We start from the raw sequence: 19,933 nt of genomic DNA on the forward strand, positions 1-19,933 counted from the left end.
CACAGTTTCATTCAGCCAGTGATGGAGAACGTTTGTCATACACCGTAGATTGGACGGTACAACAAATGATGTGGTTGAATTAAGTAAAAATGTTCTTACTACATGATGGACAAAAATCTATATTTTCCCATATTTCTGCGGCATATCCTATTCACCAAACTTTTAAGTGAGCTGAACAACTCAAAAGTGACAACAAACATCAGCGCTCACTACACACAAACATGTCCCATTATAGATCAGACTGGTCTAATCTTTTGTGCCGATCCGTTAAATGTGCTGTGTTGAAAGAGATAAGTACTTATGGAAAAGACACCGGGGTGCTCATTCATACATGTAGCCAACACGTACAGATGCTGTCAGATTAAATCGCGTATTTGAAAGGTCTAAAAAACACAAAAGTGCCATGAGAGCTAGCACTCTATCTTCCTCTGTCTCCTATACACACATAAACATTAACACAAGCAGCTACAAAATATGGAGGGACTGACAACATGCGTAGCTGTCTTTTATGTTGGCAAAACTCGTCAGAATTCACAATTCTGCTACGGAGTGTTAGAGAGAAGGAGAGTGCCAAAGGCAGGGTGGGGGTGGGCACAGAGAGGTGGGAACCACAGACTTGAAAGAAAGGGAGAGAGGGAACGACAGGTTGATTTATTCAAAGAGTGAGGAGTGGGTGAATCAAACTTTAATGGCTTTTGGGAGTGCACACCGTTCTCCCTCTCCCTTCAATCTTGCCCCTTTCCAGGCTTTCCTTGTGCGCTCTCACCTTACTTTCTTTACTCCTCGCTTTTTCTCTCCCCTTGTCTCCCTCTCCCCGAAATACACTTTCCGATGGTCACTCGCAAACATGAGCCCTCCCTTTTTTTGACAGACAAATTCTCCACCCATCTCTGCGTAGCACACAAATCAAGGTGCTCTTCATGCTCAGCGGGATAAAGTAAATGACAGAAAGATAAAGAGAGGAAGAGAAGGTGATTTACCTTCACGAATGGCAGAGTATGTGATGCCCTGGCAGTATGTGTTGTGTTAACCCTTGGACTGGAAAGGATGCGGGAAAAAATTGGTGTACAGGCTCGACAATCTCTCTGACAACTCCCTTAAGTAGCTATTTTGTCCAGAAAGGCTCACTGAAGTCTAAAAATTAATCAGTCAAAAAAGAAAAGAACCTATTCCATTCAGAATGAGCAATGCAGACATGAAGTTCAGCTTACCTATTGCAACACTTCAGAAAAGTAGGCATGATGTAAACTGTTAGCTGACAACAGAGGACAAAACATAGATCTCAATTTTCCACTCCCCACACCCAGTCCTCAGTGTTGGGTGTAAGGCGTATTAATGTGCCACGTGCTAATTTTTGTCATTACATTACAGATACAATTATGTTGTTACTTGCAAAGTAACAAAGTAACAAAGATTCTGCCCCTATCTGCACATTGGGCAAATTAAAAAACACGTTTTTTTTCTTCTGCGCGCTTGTGCTACAGTCAACTGATGTCAGATGTGTGTGAGGGCAGGAAAATAAATGGTGGAGCAGTCTACTGCAGAGATATGGACTTACTTTTAAGGACAAGACAGTGATGGTAAAGTGCAAACTGTGTTCAAGATGGAAACGACTGCATTATACTGTTGACAGAACTCAAGTCCGCTGAAAGCATTTGCACAGACAGCGAGCTAACGCAAAGCTAGCCAAGAACCCAGAGTGATAAAGATGAGTGCATTCCCACCCCGGCCCAGCAGCCAGAGCCTGAACTTCAACAGGTAAAAAACAGCAGTGACGAGCAGTCCTGTTTATGTTTCTGAAATAGAACCACTGTCTCAACTGAAGGCTCGTTTTGATCGTTGCGTTGTCGGTTTATTGTCGGTTTTGTGTTCATAGGTCCTATGTGTGTCCTCATTATGATAGGGTCTGGGACAGTCTGTTTGTATAACATCATTATGAGCCAATGTGTTTCAGGTCATTTTATAGATTAACAAGAGAGTAACGTAATGAGCAGGGTAATGAATGACTTTCTCTGGTGAGTAATTAGGTAATGTACTGCACTACTTTTAAGAAAAGTAACAATTACCCCAACACTGCCAGTCATATTATTCATTGCCTTTCTGCTTAATTAGTTACGAAATTTTCAAGCGGACTTTATACTATTTGCGCCAAAGGCTTTACGTGGTTAGAAATCATTTTTGGTTTTTCTCTACATTTCGAACAGCATCCCATTTCTTCTCCAAAAATGGGGACGTACAACTTTTCCCTAGGATTAGATTCTGTGCACCAAAACTGTAGAAAGTGGAAAGTTATAAATGGTGCCTTAGGTGAGTAAAATATTGACTGCTTCCCATTTAACCTTCTCACTTTATCCATTTTTTCCCTCTTTCTTCATAAATCCCTCCATCCCTCCCTATGGGGCTCAGGGTCTTAGTGTCAAGCAGAATTCTCTTCGAGGCCTGCGCCTGTCAACCAGCCACCACTCAGCTCTGTAACCACTAGATTCAATTTCACCATAGGAGAGACCAGGAGAGATGATACTAATATAATTATGGGCCAAATCCGACTTTTAGGAGGTAAAAAGAGAGAGAGGGGGAGAAAATGAAAGAGAAAGGGAGTGAGTTTGCGAGTTTCATATCGAAAGCAGGTGTGTGTTTCTGTGCAGTGTGTTTGTGTTTGCGTGCAGTGCATATGTGGGATTTGTAAACAATCAGTAACACATATTTCATGAGGATAATTTCAAAAGAAATGTATCTCACAACAAGCAAGACTTTTGTTTTCAAGTTCTCAGACAACCTTGCAAATGTAAAGATATAAGGCATCCATATACTGTATTTGCTTTTTAGGCTAAGATATTTTTTTCTTACCTGGTAAACAAATTACCTTCAGATGCTGCAACCCGCTAAGATACAGGGCAGAAGGTGATAAAATAGTAGAGATTGAATTTCAGCTTTCAGAAGTGAACAAAGGCAAAGAAGAAAGGAATATAACAGATTTGTCTATGTTCTACCTGACAGCGACAGAGGGCACATCAAATAGCAGGTGCCTCTGCTTTGCTGCCAAAGCCTACATCAAGCACTAAACAGCTCATTCGCAGGCATAATAGGAGCTCTCAAACACCCTCTGCCAATATTATCTAAAATATGAGTGCATTTGCCTCTGTGTTTGTGTGTTTAGCATGTGAAATGTCTTCATGCTATCCATCTCAAACCTGTGGGAGAAAGTAGTAGCCAACAACGGAAAGCTAAAACAATGAAGATTTGAATTCCACACGTTTATAAAACAAACGCATAAACAGGTAAAACCCTCTAATTAATCAAAAATATGAGAAAGCAGATAGATATTTGTCTAGCTAGAGTTTCTAAGAATGAGTCCTAATAGTATATTTCTATAAAAAAGAAAAGAAACAAAAACAGGCACAGCAACTCCACGCCAGAATGGAGGGCTTTTCTTTCTTTAGATGTCTGACTTTCACCTGAAGGGTTTCCACCTTGGGTTGTTCTGCTTTATATCATCAGCCATAGTTCATCAGAGATTACCGTAGGTTAGAGAGGGACACTGAGATATGGCTGATAGAAAATAGAGGCTGAGGAGGGATTTGCTCACCTGCCTGACATACCTGAGAGACAGTAAACAGATAAAGTTTGGGTATATATCACTAGGAGCCTCTTGCCTGTCTGCTTGTTTGCCAATACGTTTAATCCATCTATGCACCGCATTACAGCGCTGGTCAGAAGTCGGCTATACAATCTCATGTGCATCATTACTGCGTTATCCAAGACAGGATTCCACTGCATTGCATATCTACTGTAGGGAGGGGTGAATGAGAGTATTGACTAGAGGACGAAAAAGATATGCTATGTGAAGTCTGCAATATTGTGAGTGGAGGGCTCAACCAAAATAAAAAAAAAGCACATTTTACTATAGTGATGCTTTGCAGGGGTCATTGGAAACTGAGTAGAGATAATGGCTATAAACTCTGAATAAATGTATCTGTGTGAAGTATATATATATATATATATATATATATGTGTGTGTGTGTGTGTGTGTGTGTGTGTGTGTGTAAGCGAGAATGACAAAAAGATGCTGGAGAGAACGAGGATTAGATGAGAATAAATGACTAAAAAAATAAAAAAGAAGGAAACTGTGTTCAAGAACAAGGATTGTCTGAACAGCAGGAGGTGGCACACACTGGGCGCACTTAACAGAAGCTGTTTCTGGTGGCGTTTGATATTATTTCAGTGGCACTGACCGGCTCCCGGTGGGTGAGTGTAAGGGTCAGGCAGCTGAGCTGAGGAGTGTGTGAGGTATTGGGAAGGTTGGTCTTTAAATAACGGATGGACTCCAAATTGCTCAGATCTCGGTGCTGCACAGACGCACACTCAGCAAAAGCTTTTGAGCTTGTCAACAGAGGGCTCCCTTTATAGAGGACTATTTGTTGAGTTTAGGAAATGTGAAAAAATGCTTCTCAGTGTGTTGTACGTTCACTCTGCCTTCTCATCCAGTAATGGATTTGTGTTGTAGCCCATCTGCTGTTCCATCAAAACATTATTTTAGGTAATAGTTGTCGCTCTTTGTATCCGGTCGCTGCTGCTGGCTGCCTAACTGTGTGGATGCTGTAAATCTGGCGAGCTCATTAGCACTGACAGAGGGAATGCTAGCAGCCCACCTGCTCCCCTTCACCCTCTTTATGGCTCTACAAATTAAAATGACATTTACACACACTCTCTGCTACTCTGCCTCCTGCACTGCTCACCTTGCCACTCACATTGCTTCATCTGGACAGTGCCGTCGAGCCTCACTTCATAACACCTCCTGTCCTATTTCTTCGAAAAACCCACGAGAATCTTTGTGTTGTTTCTGGTCTTTTCTTTCCGTCCTGCGTTCTCTGTCACTTGCGGTAAATCTCATTGTTTGAATCCTTTCTTTGTCGCCTCTGCTTTGTTACTTCTGCCACTCTTTCATCCTCCACACTCATCGCCGTTTCCCATCTTCTCCTTTGATGCGCTGATGGCACTTTAACCCGCAGTCATTGTGGCATGTCCAGTGAGTGACAGCATGATGAAGTGATGTTGCAGCATGTTTGCTTTGCCCGCTAAAGGTCGCTTAGGGTCACGGAAGTAATGAGGCCATAAAAATGCAGGTAACTAAAGTTGCTGAGAAATAATATAAGGTGGCGAAAAGGGTAGAGGAAGGAGAAACAGGGCAAAATGAGGAAGAAGCTGACTTGAAATGAAGGAAAACAGTTGCCAAAACTGGCAAAGGATTTAAGTGGAAAAGAGAGCGGCTTAATAAAGAGCTCTGTGCGTACAGATTGGACTGTGTGCTGCATTGTGATTGCAACGCAGTCGTGAAAATATGAATGAAATTGCAGTGTCTCATTTTGTCGAGCAAAGTACGCAGTTTAGTTCACTGAGATGTGTGATAAAACATATTTCGCTTGCATTAGTCTAACATTGTGTTTGCACACACACACATGGTTTGCATGTTTTCTTTTCAGCGATGGCTCACTTTACAGGCTTACACTATTTCCAATGTAAAGAAATGCTGGGGAAAACTCGGATGTATGTACTGCCTGGGACTACACTGGAGTCTGATTTATTTCCACTCTCTATAGCCTCAAACAAATAAGCTTAAATTTTTTAATCAATAGGATGCCAGGATTGACAGCAGTAGTAATTCAGTAAGTGATGCAAGGGAACTAACAGTATGTGAGTGACTGAGGGTCAAACGCAGCCCTGTTTAATGGCTTTCTCAAGGCTAAACTGAATCCTGTTGTTTGCAGAGCTTGAAACGTCTGCATGTGGACTATAAGTGAGTCCCACACAACTTAGCGGCGGTTCAATGCAATGGCCTGAGAGAATCTTCCCTGGTGGGTGATCTAAACAGCCTCGTCTAAACAGTCCTTATTTCTCCCATTTATTTGCCTGACTTTATGGATTGGGAGAGAAAAAGCCAGTGGCTTTGAAGATTTGGTGAAGACTCACAAAGGGGTATGTGCTCAATATAAACACAACAAGACTTGTGGATGTGTATGTGTTTGTGTGTGTGTGTGTGTGGATTTCAGTCCCTGTTTGAAGTCCTCCACTCTGGCAATTACTTCATATCAAGGATTAGATGAGGGAGAGGGCATATACGAGACACAAAGATGGAAAGAAGTGAGAGCTGAGAAGGAAGGTAGCCGATTCAGTGGGAGGACAGAGAAAGGAGAGAATAGAGATTGAGGTTTGCACTGGAGTTTTCTTTTCCCTGCAAAGGAGGCTGTACACATTCTCTAAACATTAGCTGGAAGACAACTCCTGAAATCGTGGGAAGATCACAGGTGCAGCAAAACACTGCTATTTCCAGCATGGCAAAGACAAAAATGCACTATGAATAGGAGATGATCACCATAAATCAGACGTAGCCACCGTGCAGATACAGCTGTTGCAATAGGCATGACGGTGAGGTGAATTTTATTTATGTTTTCTTAGTGTTTCTGAAAATTCATTGCAGCTCTTTGTTTTCCAAAGTTTTCATCAGTTTGAAGCACAGATTCCAGAGGAAAATGTTCTTCTACTGGAAATAAAAGTTTTTTGTTTACTTTGACATTGTTTTGATGTTCAAAAAACCAGCAAATTATACAGAAATTGTCTTGCATATGATGACTTTTCTTTTTCATGTATACCAGAGTAATGAATAAAATCACAGTCTCATTTCCACTCGAGTACAACCGGTAAATAACGTCCGGGCATCCTCACCTCTGGAATATTGACAGTGTATGGCTGCCCGTGGAAGTTTGGGGCGTTATCGTTCACATCTCCGATCTGGATGTTAACTGTGTCTTTGACCACCTGGGGAAAGAAACACCTTGGTTAAATAGTTCCAAAGCCACTGCCACACGTTTCCTGACAAAGAGTCAATGTAAATGTGACACAAAGCCACGATTCAGAGTCAAAGAAAACAGGACAGGTGTGTGACAGATTTCTCGCTGGGGAGAGTAGGTGGAATGTCACTTGTTTCAGCAACTATACTGTGTTGAGTCGGACAGGTGTCATGTGAGGAAGAGAAATAAGGGTAAGTGTAAAAGTGAGAGACTGAAAAAGAGACAGATTGCAAGGCCTCTGTGTGATATGAGGTCAGGCTATATGCAGGATGTCAGCGTGTGAAGAAATGTGTCACAACCATGAACGCAGTGCAAATCGGTCTCTTACCTCTTGATTGTCACTCACGTAGAATTCGACCTGCATCTCTGACTTGGTCTGGTGGAGACAGAGATCCATATCAGCACAAAATTTGCATAGACATGTAATGCAAAGGAGCAGAGCAGAAAATCAGAGACAGAAAACAAAAAGGAGCTACAGAAGCCACTCTGAGCTCGACGTCCTTTGTGCTTTTCCCCTCACATTGTTTTGCACTTTTCGGGACTCTTTCATCATTTGATAATTTACGCCGCGTATCCTATTTTCAAAATTGTTCTGTGTGTCTTTTCTTGTACCCGGTGCATTTGCTTTGGTAATGTATGAGCGTGTGTGTAGCATTTAGTATGTGTGTGCACGAGTTTGTTTGTTTGTACCTCACGGTCGAGTTGCTGTCGAAGCCAGACCACACCGGTTTCTTTGGTCACAGCGAAATACTTCATGGCCTCTTCTCCTGAAACCCCATAGATGAGGGGTTCCCCTTCAGGATCATCTGCCTTCAGCTGGGCCACCGATGAACCTGTCAGCGAGAGAGTCAAAGGTCAGAAGTCCTGCAAAGTCAAAGTAGGCATCAACAAATTTTTAATGACTGAGCCAATTTAGAAAGCGCTGATTTGTGAGAGCACACAATTCCTGAATATTCACACAAATGCAGTTGTCCTGTCAGAATTTCCAATTTGCATGTTACATGTAAAAGTTAGCCTTGCATTAAAAATGGATCAAAAAAATATATATATATATAAATAAATACATCAAAATAAAATGCAAAAGAGTTAACAAGGTACCATGATTGTGACAGAAACTCTGACTTCTCAACATTATATTCAAGGAAACCTACAAAAAAAGAGAGAACCACAACAACTATATGTTGTAAAACTCCAGATGTCCTGGTAGTGTAACGGCTGAAGACGACTTGAAAACACACAAAGGCTCAGCACAAAGAAATGCAGTAGCGTGCAGGAGCAAAGGATTTTTAATTGGAGCTGCAGCAGCTCACGGGCTTCATTCATCATAAACAGTAGAAGCTGGCTAATCAAAACCAGAGGTGGCGTGCTATCATGCAGGTTAATCCGCCACGCTGGACAGATGTATCATGAGGCTGTGTTTAAGAGCGGCACAGAAGACGGTATCAAGACCTCCAAGCTGGTTGGCAAGGCTCATTACCCTCCAGGGTCAAACTGCCTGTGCACAGCATTGTAAATAATATTATATATATTAAAAAAATTAAGAAATATATGAATCCGGGAAGGATTAGAAGCTTTTTCACAAATATCAGAGGCAAGGTTTTCCTCACTAAAGTCCAAAACATACATAAGATACCAGTCACTGTCACTTCACAGATACCTAGTTTGAAATTCCTATTCATTTCTGCCCTGTGCCTCTGATCTGTCCGGTGACAGACTTTGCCCGTGTTTGTTTCCTGCCTCTCAACCTATCATAGCTGGGATGGGCTCCAGCACCCTCCTCACTAGCTGCATAAGTGCTTGGGAAAATGAATGGAGGGACTAGAGCAAGAACCCAGCCAAGCCAGTGTATTTCCCTGGTCCCAAGCCCAGATAAATGTGGGTTATGACAGGAGGGGCATCCGGCAAAAATCTTTGCCAAATCAAACACACGGCTCATCAATAATCGGTCGGAGTCCAGGTTAAGAATGACCGTCCTCAGTGTTGTTGGCCAACAGGGTGCCGGTGGAAACCGTGCTTGTGTTGGCCAAAGACAAAGGCAGAGGATTGTTGTCACGGGTTGGATGACATGGAGGGAGATTAAGGGATCGGCCGAAAGAAGAAGAAGAAGAAGAAGACTATACCAAAACACTGTGGGCTTATCTTTGCCTTGTAACTGCTATTTGTGCTCACACTGTTAATGCAAAAAATGCTGTTTGTAAATTCAAAAATGTGAGAATTTATCCTAAATGTCAAGACAGGATAACCTCACGGAAACACGGAAACTTAATCTGGGGTGTAATTTTCTTTGACTGCCTCTTGACCTCAGGGTGATGTATGCTGAGGTAAGCATTTGACTGTTAATTAGGAACAGGTTTGTTTTTTTAAAATGAGTGCATGGACAGAAGAGAAAATAAACAGATCATTCAATAATTGCACAGACACAAACACTTGTCCCCCCCTCCCTGGCCAGACAACAGAAGCCAAACTAAATCAAATCTGTCACTTGCGCACCACACTGCTTAATACAGTGACCAATTAGGCTTCACAATCACACACCCCTCTCGTTTTATTAATACACCCCATTTTCTTATGAAAGGGTGGCAAAAATGACTAATTAATATAACGATTTATGAACCCCTCTCATTGCAGTCTAATGAGATTTATGCAAATTCAGCTGCTTTCAATATGAGTTATAATTTGGTTGAAGACGGTGCAAATTAAGCATTTTACCCCATAGTCATCAATAATAACTGTTTTTTTTCCTCCTCCTTTTGGCCCTCTCGACTGTGAACGAATTGTCTGCTCCACGTGGGTAGACATACACTTGAGTGAAGGATAACAAATGTTCATTTCAGACTATGTATGAGAGACAGTCTTGTGGAAGATTAACTCTTACTGCTGAGAAGAAAGATGAACCGAGACCAACTTACTGAGAATATGAGTTAGATTCTCTGCCCTGATTAGACAAACGAAGGGCTGCTCTAGATGCTAATATATTATATCACCAAATATGTGTGCAGTTACATATTATTGCAATAAATAAATTTTTTTACATAGAGATTTAGTGCAGAGACCAATAACACTTCCTGAGAACTTCTTTTCTGGCTCCTGTGGGTCAGTTTTGTTTTATTAACAGATTTTTTTTAACCTTGCCTAAGGTTATAGACATTAACAGAGCAAAATGGGTGTACTTAGATAAAGACAATAGGATCTACATAATTTATTTTGTCCTCAAATATGGAAATTTCTGAGGTATTAGGATATTATACTTTGGTGAAAGACATTCTTAGCATAAATTAAGGTAGAAAAAAGATTTAGACATTTCAATAAACGACAAATTGTAGAAAAGTGGTTAATTGTATCATTTTGTTTTGGTTTTTTTCTTACAGATTTTTGAAACACTGTGTTTTTTCATTTCAAGTTAGATTTATGCTGTGTTAGTTTAACATTAGGATTCATTTTCAGGATTGTGGGTAAAGAAAAAAGGTGTAAAATACTTTGGGTCGTGATTTAGGTTGAAGTATTAACATGTAAGGTGAATGTTATGTTTTGGTTAACGTAAGGCAACTAATGGTTGCAGTTTAGGTTGGAGTAAAGAAAATGAATGTAAGTCAGTGCAATGTCCTCTAAAGTCACATATACACAGCTGTGTTTGGGTGTGTGTGTGTGTGTGTGTGTGTGTGTAGCATAGGTATCCCTCTAATGCTTATCTCTAACACTGTGACACCAAGCCCTTTTGCCTGACAAATGATGCTATTTAGCAGCAAGTGATGCCAGTATTACTGTTATGAATGATACAGTGCACATTAATATTGCCCCCTCCCCATCCCTTCTAGTCTGCAACACTGCATTCATGACAAGAGCAATGGGCGAGAGGAACCATCTCTCTACTTCACCTTTCTCTCTACGATTGTCCTCGGAACCTCTTACTTCCTCACTCTTCTCTCCACTTTTTGGTTGTATTCACGTTTGTAAAGTGACACTAAAGTCACAAAGTCAGAGACATCGTCATTCCCATGACAGCAAGAACTGCCATCATGAACTTGATCAAGATGCTTTGTGTGTAAATATAACTAACAATGAGAGAGAAAAAAGTTAAACAGCATAAAACATAAAAAAAAACCAAAATTAAATCTAGCCTCTCATACAGCATCCTACACTGCTGCAACCAGTGAATCACAGCACAGATCCTGAGGGACATCTTGTGCATATCTCTGTGACATCCGCTGCTTCTGGCAGCATAGGAATGAGAATGAGTGGGTCAGAAACACAGCAAAGGAAGGTAAGCCCACAAAAACATCTAGGGACTGAACTGAAACAGCTACCACATCTTGTTAGATTTGCAGATCAAGTATCTGAGACTTTCTTCTTAAGACCCCACAAATTTCAGATTACTCACTCAAGCTGTGATGGTTCCATAAAGATGTTGATTGAATGTTAAATAAAAACACTTTCCACCTGCTTACAGAATCAAAGAGGACGGATACCTAACTGAGAAGCTTAAAGAAAACAATGAGAGCATTTAGGTTTAAATGTCTGGGCTGGAGTGGGAGACGGCCACAATAAGGAAGCAGCGAAAAATGAGGGTAGATGTTAGTGGAAGGGAGGAGGAAGAACAATGATGTTTCTTAAAGGGAGTAACAAATACACCCCATTACTGCAAGCACTTTCCCAAAAGCATGAGTTCGTAAAGACAAACCATTTTTGCTTCACTATGTCAGGACTGAAATTCAAACTACCATAAGGCATAAGCCTGAAACTGAGGAAGAAGAGGAGGAGGAAAAAAGCAAGGAAGACTTGCCAACCTATAGAGAGCAACACCTGGATGTTTTACTGAGCCCAACCTTTTAGAAAAGGCATGGGGGCCCGTGGGGGGAGCTAAATCAGCCGCTGGAGGACATCAATCCCTGCTGGATCAATAAGAGTCGTGCGCGTTAGACGGGGACTAGCCTCGGCCCTGCCCTGGGGCCTCAGGCTTGGGAAAGAAAAGGGGCTGTAGGCCAAAGCCCTGTTTATTATGTTGGTGACATCTCTAGACCTCTCGTTCATCTGAGTTCTGATTCACTGGGACAGGCACTGTCAGCACTGCAATTTCAGGCATGCAGTGAATTATAGCTTTACATTTTATGGAGCACAGAGGCTTAATGGATATATGGGCAATGTTCAGCTGTCTACCAGCAGGGGCAAACAAAAAAAAAAAAAGAAAAAAAAGAAAGAATGGATGAAGCCACCTCGAACTATATGAGATTGACTGACTGTGCAGGATGGTGCTGGAGAGAATCTTGATCTTTACCTGCTCTGTATAAATACTTGATGGGTTGTCTTGAGGCAGGGCCAGTAAGACTGAAGTCATGCAATCACTTGGCTGATGAGTCAGTATGATGCCACTCATGTTACTGCACTGTCTATCCGCTGACAAAGAGAGCCTTCAAACACATCAGCAATGCCAAGCTGAAGCCGCGCTGCCTCACATCAATCACTGCCATCAAAAATTCACACAGGCAAACACTGTCATAAGTTAACTGGCAGCATGAGCTAATTTCATACAGCGCACTTCTACTTTAAAGTGAAGCATTTGCCACTTTATAGATTACCACGTGAAGAAAATTTGAAAACAGATTGTGGTGAGAAGCAAAAATAAATTTCACATCTGTCAAACAGAACAGTTGTGATTATGAGAGTGTGACTCCAAGCTACAGTGCCGTACACTTTTCAGCATCACAGATAGCAAGCGCAGAGCTAAAGCACAAAAGCAAACGAGAGCATGTGCAAATTATATGCCATTGCAGCACAATGCAAGGACGCAAACACTCATATCATAAAAAGCGAGAGCGATAGAGTAACCTGAATGAAGCAACAGGGTAATATCCTTTAATGTTGTTCCATAAAGCTGTGCTATAAACTTACACACATACAGAAGGAAATTCTACTGAATATACTCGGCTGCAATAGCTACCAGCAGTCTCTGTTTGTGGTATATCTGACAGTGTGGTAACAGAGCATGCACACCCCAATGCACCAGTCCCTATTCATGTATATGGAATATGTGCTATGGTGAATCTTGTTAATCTGACCTATTACTGACTTTGTCTTAGCTGAGGTAAATACTTTACTGTGACGCTGAATTTTAGAAAAATCTCAGTCTGTCATGGACATGATACTGAAGAGGTAAGTGTGAGAGACCAAATCAAGATGAAAAGAGTTTGGATTTTAAAGAAATCAGGTATGCAAAACCTGACTTCTGCATACTCTGGTCATTTATATTTTATGTTTTATAGAAGATCCGTTTTGGTGCTGAGATGTGGACAAAGAATTTCTGGCAAGTGTCAGTATGTGAGCTGAAATCATAGAATACCTCACATGCATGTGGAATATTTCTATATTCACCATATTTAAAAATATATAAAAAAATACTCTAAATTTACTGAAATAAAGACAATAAGGACAGAATATGTCCCTAATCAGATATTGAGACTCAACAATAATAATTTCATCAATTTTTTTAGACCACTTCCCAATGTAAGGTTCATGATACAGTCATGTTTTTAATGGTTAATCCACCTGTGTGTGCAATCTCTTGAATCAAAATGATAATTTTTGTTGTTATGCATACATTTTCCCATTTACAGTTTTACAAAAACTAGTAGTTGATTAAATCAACAAATTACGGTTATTTACCTGCATTTCTGGACAGAAAAAAGTTTAAATAAACAACAATATATAAGTTTTAAACACATTTTGGAGTAATTTCTAAAATATTTGCATTTTCTAGTCTTGTTGTGCACTGTAGAGATGATATGTTTAATACTTTCATGTGTTTGTAGCTGTCTTTCTTATGAATTCATTATATATATCTGGAGCATCAGACAGCAGCAGGATCCATATGAGCATTTCTGAAACAAGGGAGGTATTAATTTGTTAGTTACAATAAATGATCCATGATATGGGGAAAGAATTGCTCTGGATGTAATAAAATAACTTTTTGCTCTTTTCCACACCTCACACAGGTGAGATGCAATGTGAGATCCTCACAACACATCCTGAGTGAGTGAAGAGACAGAAATGGACTCTCAAGCATCAAGCACAATGCACTTCTCAGTTAAAACCCTCGGCAGTCATAGCAACGTACAAACTTAACTCCATCAGTCAATTTGGCTCATGTGAAACACTTTGAGACTAATTTATGAGTCAGATTCCATCAAGGGATTTAAACAGTTTCAGACTCATGCTTTTAAGAGACCTCTTGGGGGCATATGCAATGAGTTACACCCTTGCCACCAGTCAAAAACACAGCAAATGAATCTTTCTTCTATTCCTTTAGAAATAAGATGGAAATGAGTTAAAATCAACTCATTGCTGCTTTCTATGCCCACGGTGTTGTGCACTTTGTTAACGTCTACAGATACAGGTTGCCTCGGGGAAGCCAGTTGGACGTAGAAGTAAACTAAACAGATCTACCTGGAATGACAATAGTGTGGTGGCCAGAAAATAAGTGCTTGGACCTCCATTTCCATATAAAGAGAGAAGTACGTGTTTGGGAGGCATCTTTAATAGCTGAAAAAAGGATGCATGCTGTTAGTTTATATCCCCGTAGGATGAAAATAAATACGGAGACTGACAGTAAAACCTTTTCCCCCACGGTGGTCAGTTAAATAGCTAACAATAAAAAGATGGGAAAAAAGAGAAAATGGCTCACCAATAATGTTTCCAAGTCTTTATGTCTCAAATAAACAAATGCAACCCATTTGTAAATTGAAAACTGCAGAGGACTACAATGTTCCTGTTGGGTAGTGGACACAAATCACAGCTAGAACCCTTTAAAGGATGTTATATCTGTCTGCTGCTGCAAAACAAAGTAGATTTACCACACAAAAATCTTCCCAAAAGTTCCTCTGAAACAAAACATTTGCCGTATTCCATTTCATCTTCCTCTCATTCACCTTTTCTTCAGCTTCCTTTCTCCTGTATGCACGTGTACTTATGTTTAAGTGTTCACACACGTGTTGGTGACATCAATAACTGCGATGTGGAATCGAGCCAAAGACAAATTGTACCTTGAGTCTGGCTTTAAGTGACTCCTGTGTTTCAACAACATACACCATAAGAGTCCTTGAGAGGCTGTGTATTAATCCGACAGATTTATGACTAAATCTGTCACGGATGAGCGGACACCCTCTGCCTTTTCTTTAGCCACTCCTGAGAGAAATACACGCCTCCTAAAGCACACACTCAACATCTGTGCGTATAACTTTTGTGTACAGCCTGAACATACTCAGTAACACAAGATAAACATATTTATAAGCTATGAAAATGTAGAAGTACTCATATTGATATACATTTACTGTGGAACCTCTGTTTAAGTGATTAATGAAATGTCTGAGAGAAGCACAAAGAAACACGCAGTTTGACTGTGAATGTAGCATATGTAGTGTACAGATTCATGGCTGTCTTCTATAGAAAGGAGGCAATCGCTATTAGAGAGCTTAAAAAGGAGGCGAAGTGTACTGGAAACAAATGGTTTGGGTACCTGTTCACAGCTTAAAATAAAAATTCTTCCTCACTATGCTGTAACCTTGCCAAAACAGAACAAAGTCAAAGTGATCTGTTTGTTTCCTGTTGAGATTCCAGAAGAAGAGGCATCAAGGTTTTTGTGTATTTTAAGGTGCACAATGATGAATGTCATAGGGAACTGCAACTCTGTGTTATGTGACGGCTGTGTGCAGGCAGGAAAAGGACCCAAGGTGCAGACTCCAGAGACAAACGTAAACTGAAACAGCTTTAATACTGAACTCAAACAGAACAAAAGTAAGAATCCAAATAACTTATACAGGCAGCCAAAACACACAGCAAAATAAACAGTAGATCACAACACAGACACAGAGAAACACAGGGCTTAAATACACAGAGGGAGCAATCAGGGAATGGGTAACAGGAGGGAAACACAGCTGGGGCAAATCAGGCCTAACGAGACAAGGGGAACCAAAACAGACACATTAACCTCAGACAAGGACCTTCAAAATAAAACAGGAAACATGACACAGACTGAACTAAAGACACAGACTCACACGCACTGCAACAGAGGAAACAAAGACGTGGGACCAGGGCAGACACAGACACTGACTGGACACGGGGATATAGCAACTAAGGATACACAGAGACGCGAACTAGACAAGGGGATACAGCTGACAGGGGAGACAGAGCAACTAGAGAAGACAGAGACATAAACCATAAGACAGAACTCAAAGAAACCAAAGACTAGAAATAATAAATAATATAATAAACTCAAAAACCCTGTGTCAACGACCCAGGCATCCTAACACTCTGATTATTTTAAGTATATTTTAAAGACAAAAAGAAATAATTCACATAAAAGAATACCATTAGAAACTCTAGCAAATAATTTTTGAAGCTGACTTCCGTCCAGACACGAATCATTGGTTGCCTTGCGTATGATAAGAGCGATCGCACGGCGATCTGAGGAAGAGGCATTTGATTGGATGTCCGGCTCAGGATTGGCTTTCTAATACACCCAAATGTTGAAGTGATGAAAACACTGACTGACAAGGCTGTGACTAACCAATCACGCTGAGAAACTTGGAGGACAGTGAAGGACATTAGTGGACAGTCATCCCACGCATTGGTGAAGGGGGACAGACCTGTCACTGCAAATTCACACGCAGCTCCATTCGGTCTCCGATCACACAGTAAAGCTCTTTGCTCTTGCTATTTTCTGTTCCATCCCATCACAGTCTTGCTGTTCTCCCACTCTCTCTCTCTCGCTTTCGTTTTTTGTCATCCTCTCGTCACGCTCCGTCCTGCTTGTGGAGGCCAGACAGAGGGACACAGGCAGCGCTGATAGGAGTGGACAGGTGGCTGTGTGCTGCTAAGGCTTCTGGAGTGACGGCTCAGCCAGCCTGGCCTGTCGTTGTCACAAAAGCAAATGCCTGCCCAAAACACACACATCCAACCCAAACCGCACCACTCCTGCCAATATGCCAAAATGTCCATCAACAACGGCACTTTGTGAAGAATGCCCAGTTTTTTCATTTTCTTTCTTTCTTCATGTCTTGCTCTTTTCATCTGTTTTTTCTTGCTAAGCTCAATTTTCAAGCCAGTTCTTATTCTGTTGTTTACCTCTCGTTTCTCTCCCTACATGCCCTCCTCTCCCACACTGGCCCTCTGCTGACCCCTCCAGGACTGACTATTACCTCAGAGTAAGCTAAATCATGGTCGGGTAATGGAACATGCCACTTTCACCGTGAAGCCACACACACATAAACCCATCCACACTAAAACAAAAGCTTCTCCCTTTTGACCTTTTCTTTCCCGTTTACATGTTTATCATTTGTCCCCTGTATTGCTGAAATATAAGGTTGATGTTGTTTCTGTCAGCCCTGTGGATGGAGATGTTGGGGGTAAGGCAGGAGCTAGGGTCAAGAATGAGGCTCTGGCAAGTGAGAGGTGAGCTAAAGTTCTTGTTGTCACTAATATGGAACCCTTCTGAAATAAAAAAAATGTCCTTCTTATTCTTTAAAAAAAAAAAACAAAGAAAAAAAAGAAAAAAGAACAACAAAAACTGAGCCAAAATGCAGAAGTGTGTGAAAAAACTGAGTGATGATCCAGTAGAAAGACGGCCTCATGTTTGACTTTAGAACACTGTGGTGTACAGAAGAGGATGCCCAGGTCCTTTTGGCTGTGAAACAATCCCAAATCATCATCCCTCCACCACTATGCTTACTGTGACGTATTTGTCTTGATATGCTGTCTTTGGCCATGATGCACAGCACAACCTTTGGAGAAAACCAAACATCTTATCTGTCCAAAGGACATTGTTCTAGAAGTTTTGTGGTTTGTTTAGATGCAAGCTTGCAACCCGTGCTGCAATGCTCAGAGAGGATTTCTTTCTCCAGGCAACCCTTCCAAACAGGCCATACTTGTCCAGTCTTTTTCTCATTGTACTGTCAAGAGCTTTAACATTTAACATGAGGCAACATTCAGCTGAGGCCTGTAGAGTCTGTAGCTCAAACTCTACAGGCCTTTTTGCAATTTCTATGTATATATTGCAAGGAACTGCATGGAGACATGTTGTAGACTAAGATGAGTTGCACTGAAGTGCATTCTAGTTCCTGGAAAGCTTACAAAATGCCCATGCTTTAAATATTTATTAAATAACTACCAAGCTACCTGAGCACCTCAGGTCAGTAAAGCAATTATTACTGGTAATACTAAAGCTGCCAATCAATAAATACTTGTCATCCTCTGTTATGTGGCATGATGTTCAAGAGAGGTTCCAAGTACAAGACACAGTCTGGAGAGGTAATGAGGAAATGTCTTTACTGGCAAAGCACAAAAATTAGAGAAACAGTCCAAAAGGTACGAGCAAAAAATACAGAACCTAAAGGAACAGGATTCATGAGGAACACTGCATGTACAAAGACAAGACTATATACATTTACAAAAGAGTGATTACACAATAAAACAGGGCTACATGTAAAGACAGTAAAACACACCTGTTATTTTATAAAACTCTTCTCAAGTTTTATAAAAAGCAGCTTAATGGAGACTTGTCTGTGGAAATAAATGTTTGGTTTTTTTGTTAACACTAAAAATACCGAAAATGGTGTTGAAGTATCCACTTCAGTGTCTATCTAAGTGTCCCGCCTTGTCTAAGGAGCAGTTCCAGCTGAAATGCTTCAGACAGCAATGGTAACCTTTCTGTTTTTATCAGCAAGTTCTCAAGTCACAGATATCTCTTAACAACAAAGGAACAACACAACTTTCTCAAAGCAAAATTGGAAATCTTGGAAGTAGCATTGATGCTGACCGTCCATGCTGCTAACTGTCAACTTCCCAAGTTGCCACCGACATGTATGGATTGGATGGGTTGTTACCGACACCTGGAGAAATGTCAATAGCACCCTGAGAAATATATTTAGTTTGGAAAATGGTGATGTTTTCAATACTTATTTTGTAATTTTTAACTATATATTAAATATATTATATATTTTCAACAATGTGTCTCACTTTTTCTATGTGACAAAGAAATGCTGAAAAATTGCATTTCTGCAGTAGATGGTGAAAAATCAAATGAACTTTAGTGCAGCAAGAATGGCCATGTTAGTAAAGAGAAAGCTGTAAAGTTTATGAAAATACAGCTAAAAGTCCAAATTTTATGCATTTCTTCATGTTTTCCAAAGCTGTCCAGTAGGCCAGATTGAGTTATTGCCAAGCCAATTCGTGCCCCCGGGCCTTATGTTTGACACCCCTAGATCACGTTATTATAGCATCACATTACTCCTATTTTATTGTTGGAAACTTAACATAACTTAGCGGCAGCAGCCAAGCTCGGGAATCTCTCTGGGACTTCGGCCTCACCAGACAGGTGTACCGTAACAGTTGCAAAACGACACTCTGGTCTGGATGCCGCCCGAGCATGTCTGATCCCGGTCAGCTCCAGCTCAGTTAGGTTTAGCTGACTAACTGGCCAAGTCAACGCCAGCTGGACTTTGTCTGGCTGGGCAGAGGTACAACCACAGCTCTATCTTCAGCTTCTCTTTCTCTCTTGCTCTCTCCCCCTCTCCCACTGTCTCTCTCTCATGTCCATCTGCTGTGAAGCCCTCTTGCTCTCATTGCCTCCTTTGCCAGTATCTATTCCAATTTCTCCATGTGTGTATCACTTTCACATCCATGTTTTCCTTCACCCCCTTATTGCTTCAGCCTGCCTCTTCCTTTCCATTAATCCTTCATTCTCTCTTTTTCATTTTTTTCCTTCAATATTCCTCCAGCACTTTCCTCCCATGATATTTTCCCCCCAATTTTTCTTTTCATTTCTTCTTCTTTTCCCTCCACATCACATTTCCTATCTGAACTCCCACTGTTTTCTGTGTGAGACAGGTAACAGCTGGAATTACAAAGGTAGAGAGAAGAGAGGAGATGCACATAGAAAATAAAGGGGACAAGATGGTCACTGTCTGAAAAGCTTGGCTGAAAATATATTAAGCTGACCAGTACAGGACTGCAATGCAGACATGCCAGAGCCTTAAGTGTGTGTGCGTGCATGTATGTGAGTGTCTGTGTATTAGAAAGAAAAAGAGAGAGCATGAGTGTGT

The 19,933-nt window shown here is 41.0% G+C and overlaps 1 protein-coding gene across 2 annotated transcripts in view; it reads right to left on the bottom strand.

Annotated features, from left to right (window-relative positions):
- The window catches only part of cdh23 (cadherin-related 23), a 194,363-nt gene that overhangs the window by 139,769 nt on the left and 34,661 nt on the right, over window positions 1-19,933 (bottom strand). For both annotated transcript variants that reach the window (XM_013913214.1, XM_013913213.1), the window contains exons 4-6: window positions 7,536-7,678; window positions 7,174-7,221; window positions 6,721-6,813 (exon numbers count right to left, since the gene is read on the bottom strand). In XM_013913214.1, coding sequence (XP_013768668.1) covers window positions 6,721-6,813; window positions 7,174-7,221; window positions 7,536-7,678 — 284 coding nt within the window. The remainder of the gene's footprint in view (window positions 1-6,720; window positions 6,814-7,173; window positions 7,222-7,535; window positions 7,679-19,933) is intronic.

This window comes from Pundamilia nyererei, unplaced genomic scaffold (assembly GCF_000239375.1).
Source record: "Pundamilia nyererei isolate P.nyererei 1_Seehausen unplaced genomic scaffold, PunNye1.0 scaffold00120, whole genome shotgun sequence".
Lineage (NCBI taxonomy): Eukaryota > Metazoa > Chordata > Actinopteri > Cichliformes > Cichlidae > Pundamilia > Pundamilia nyererei.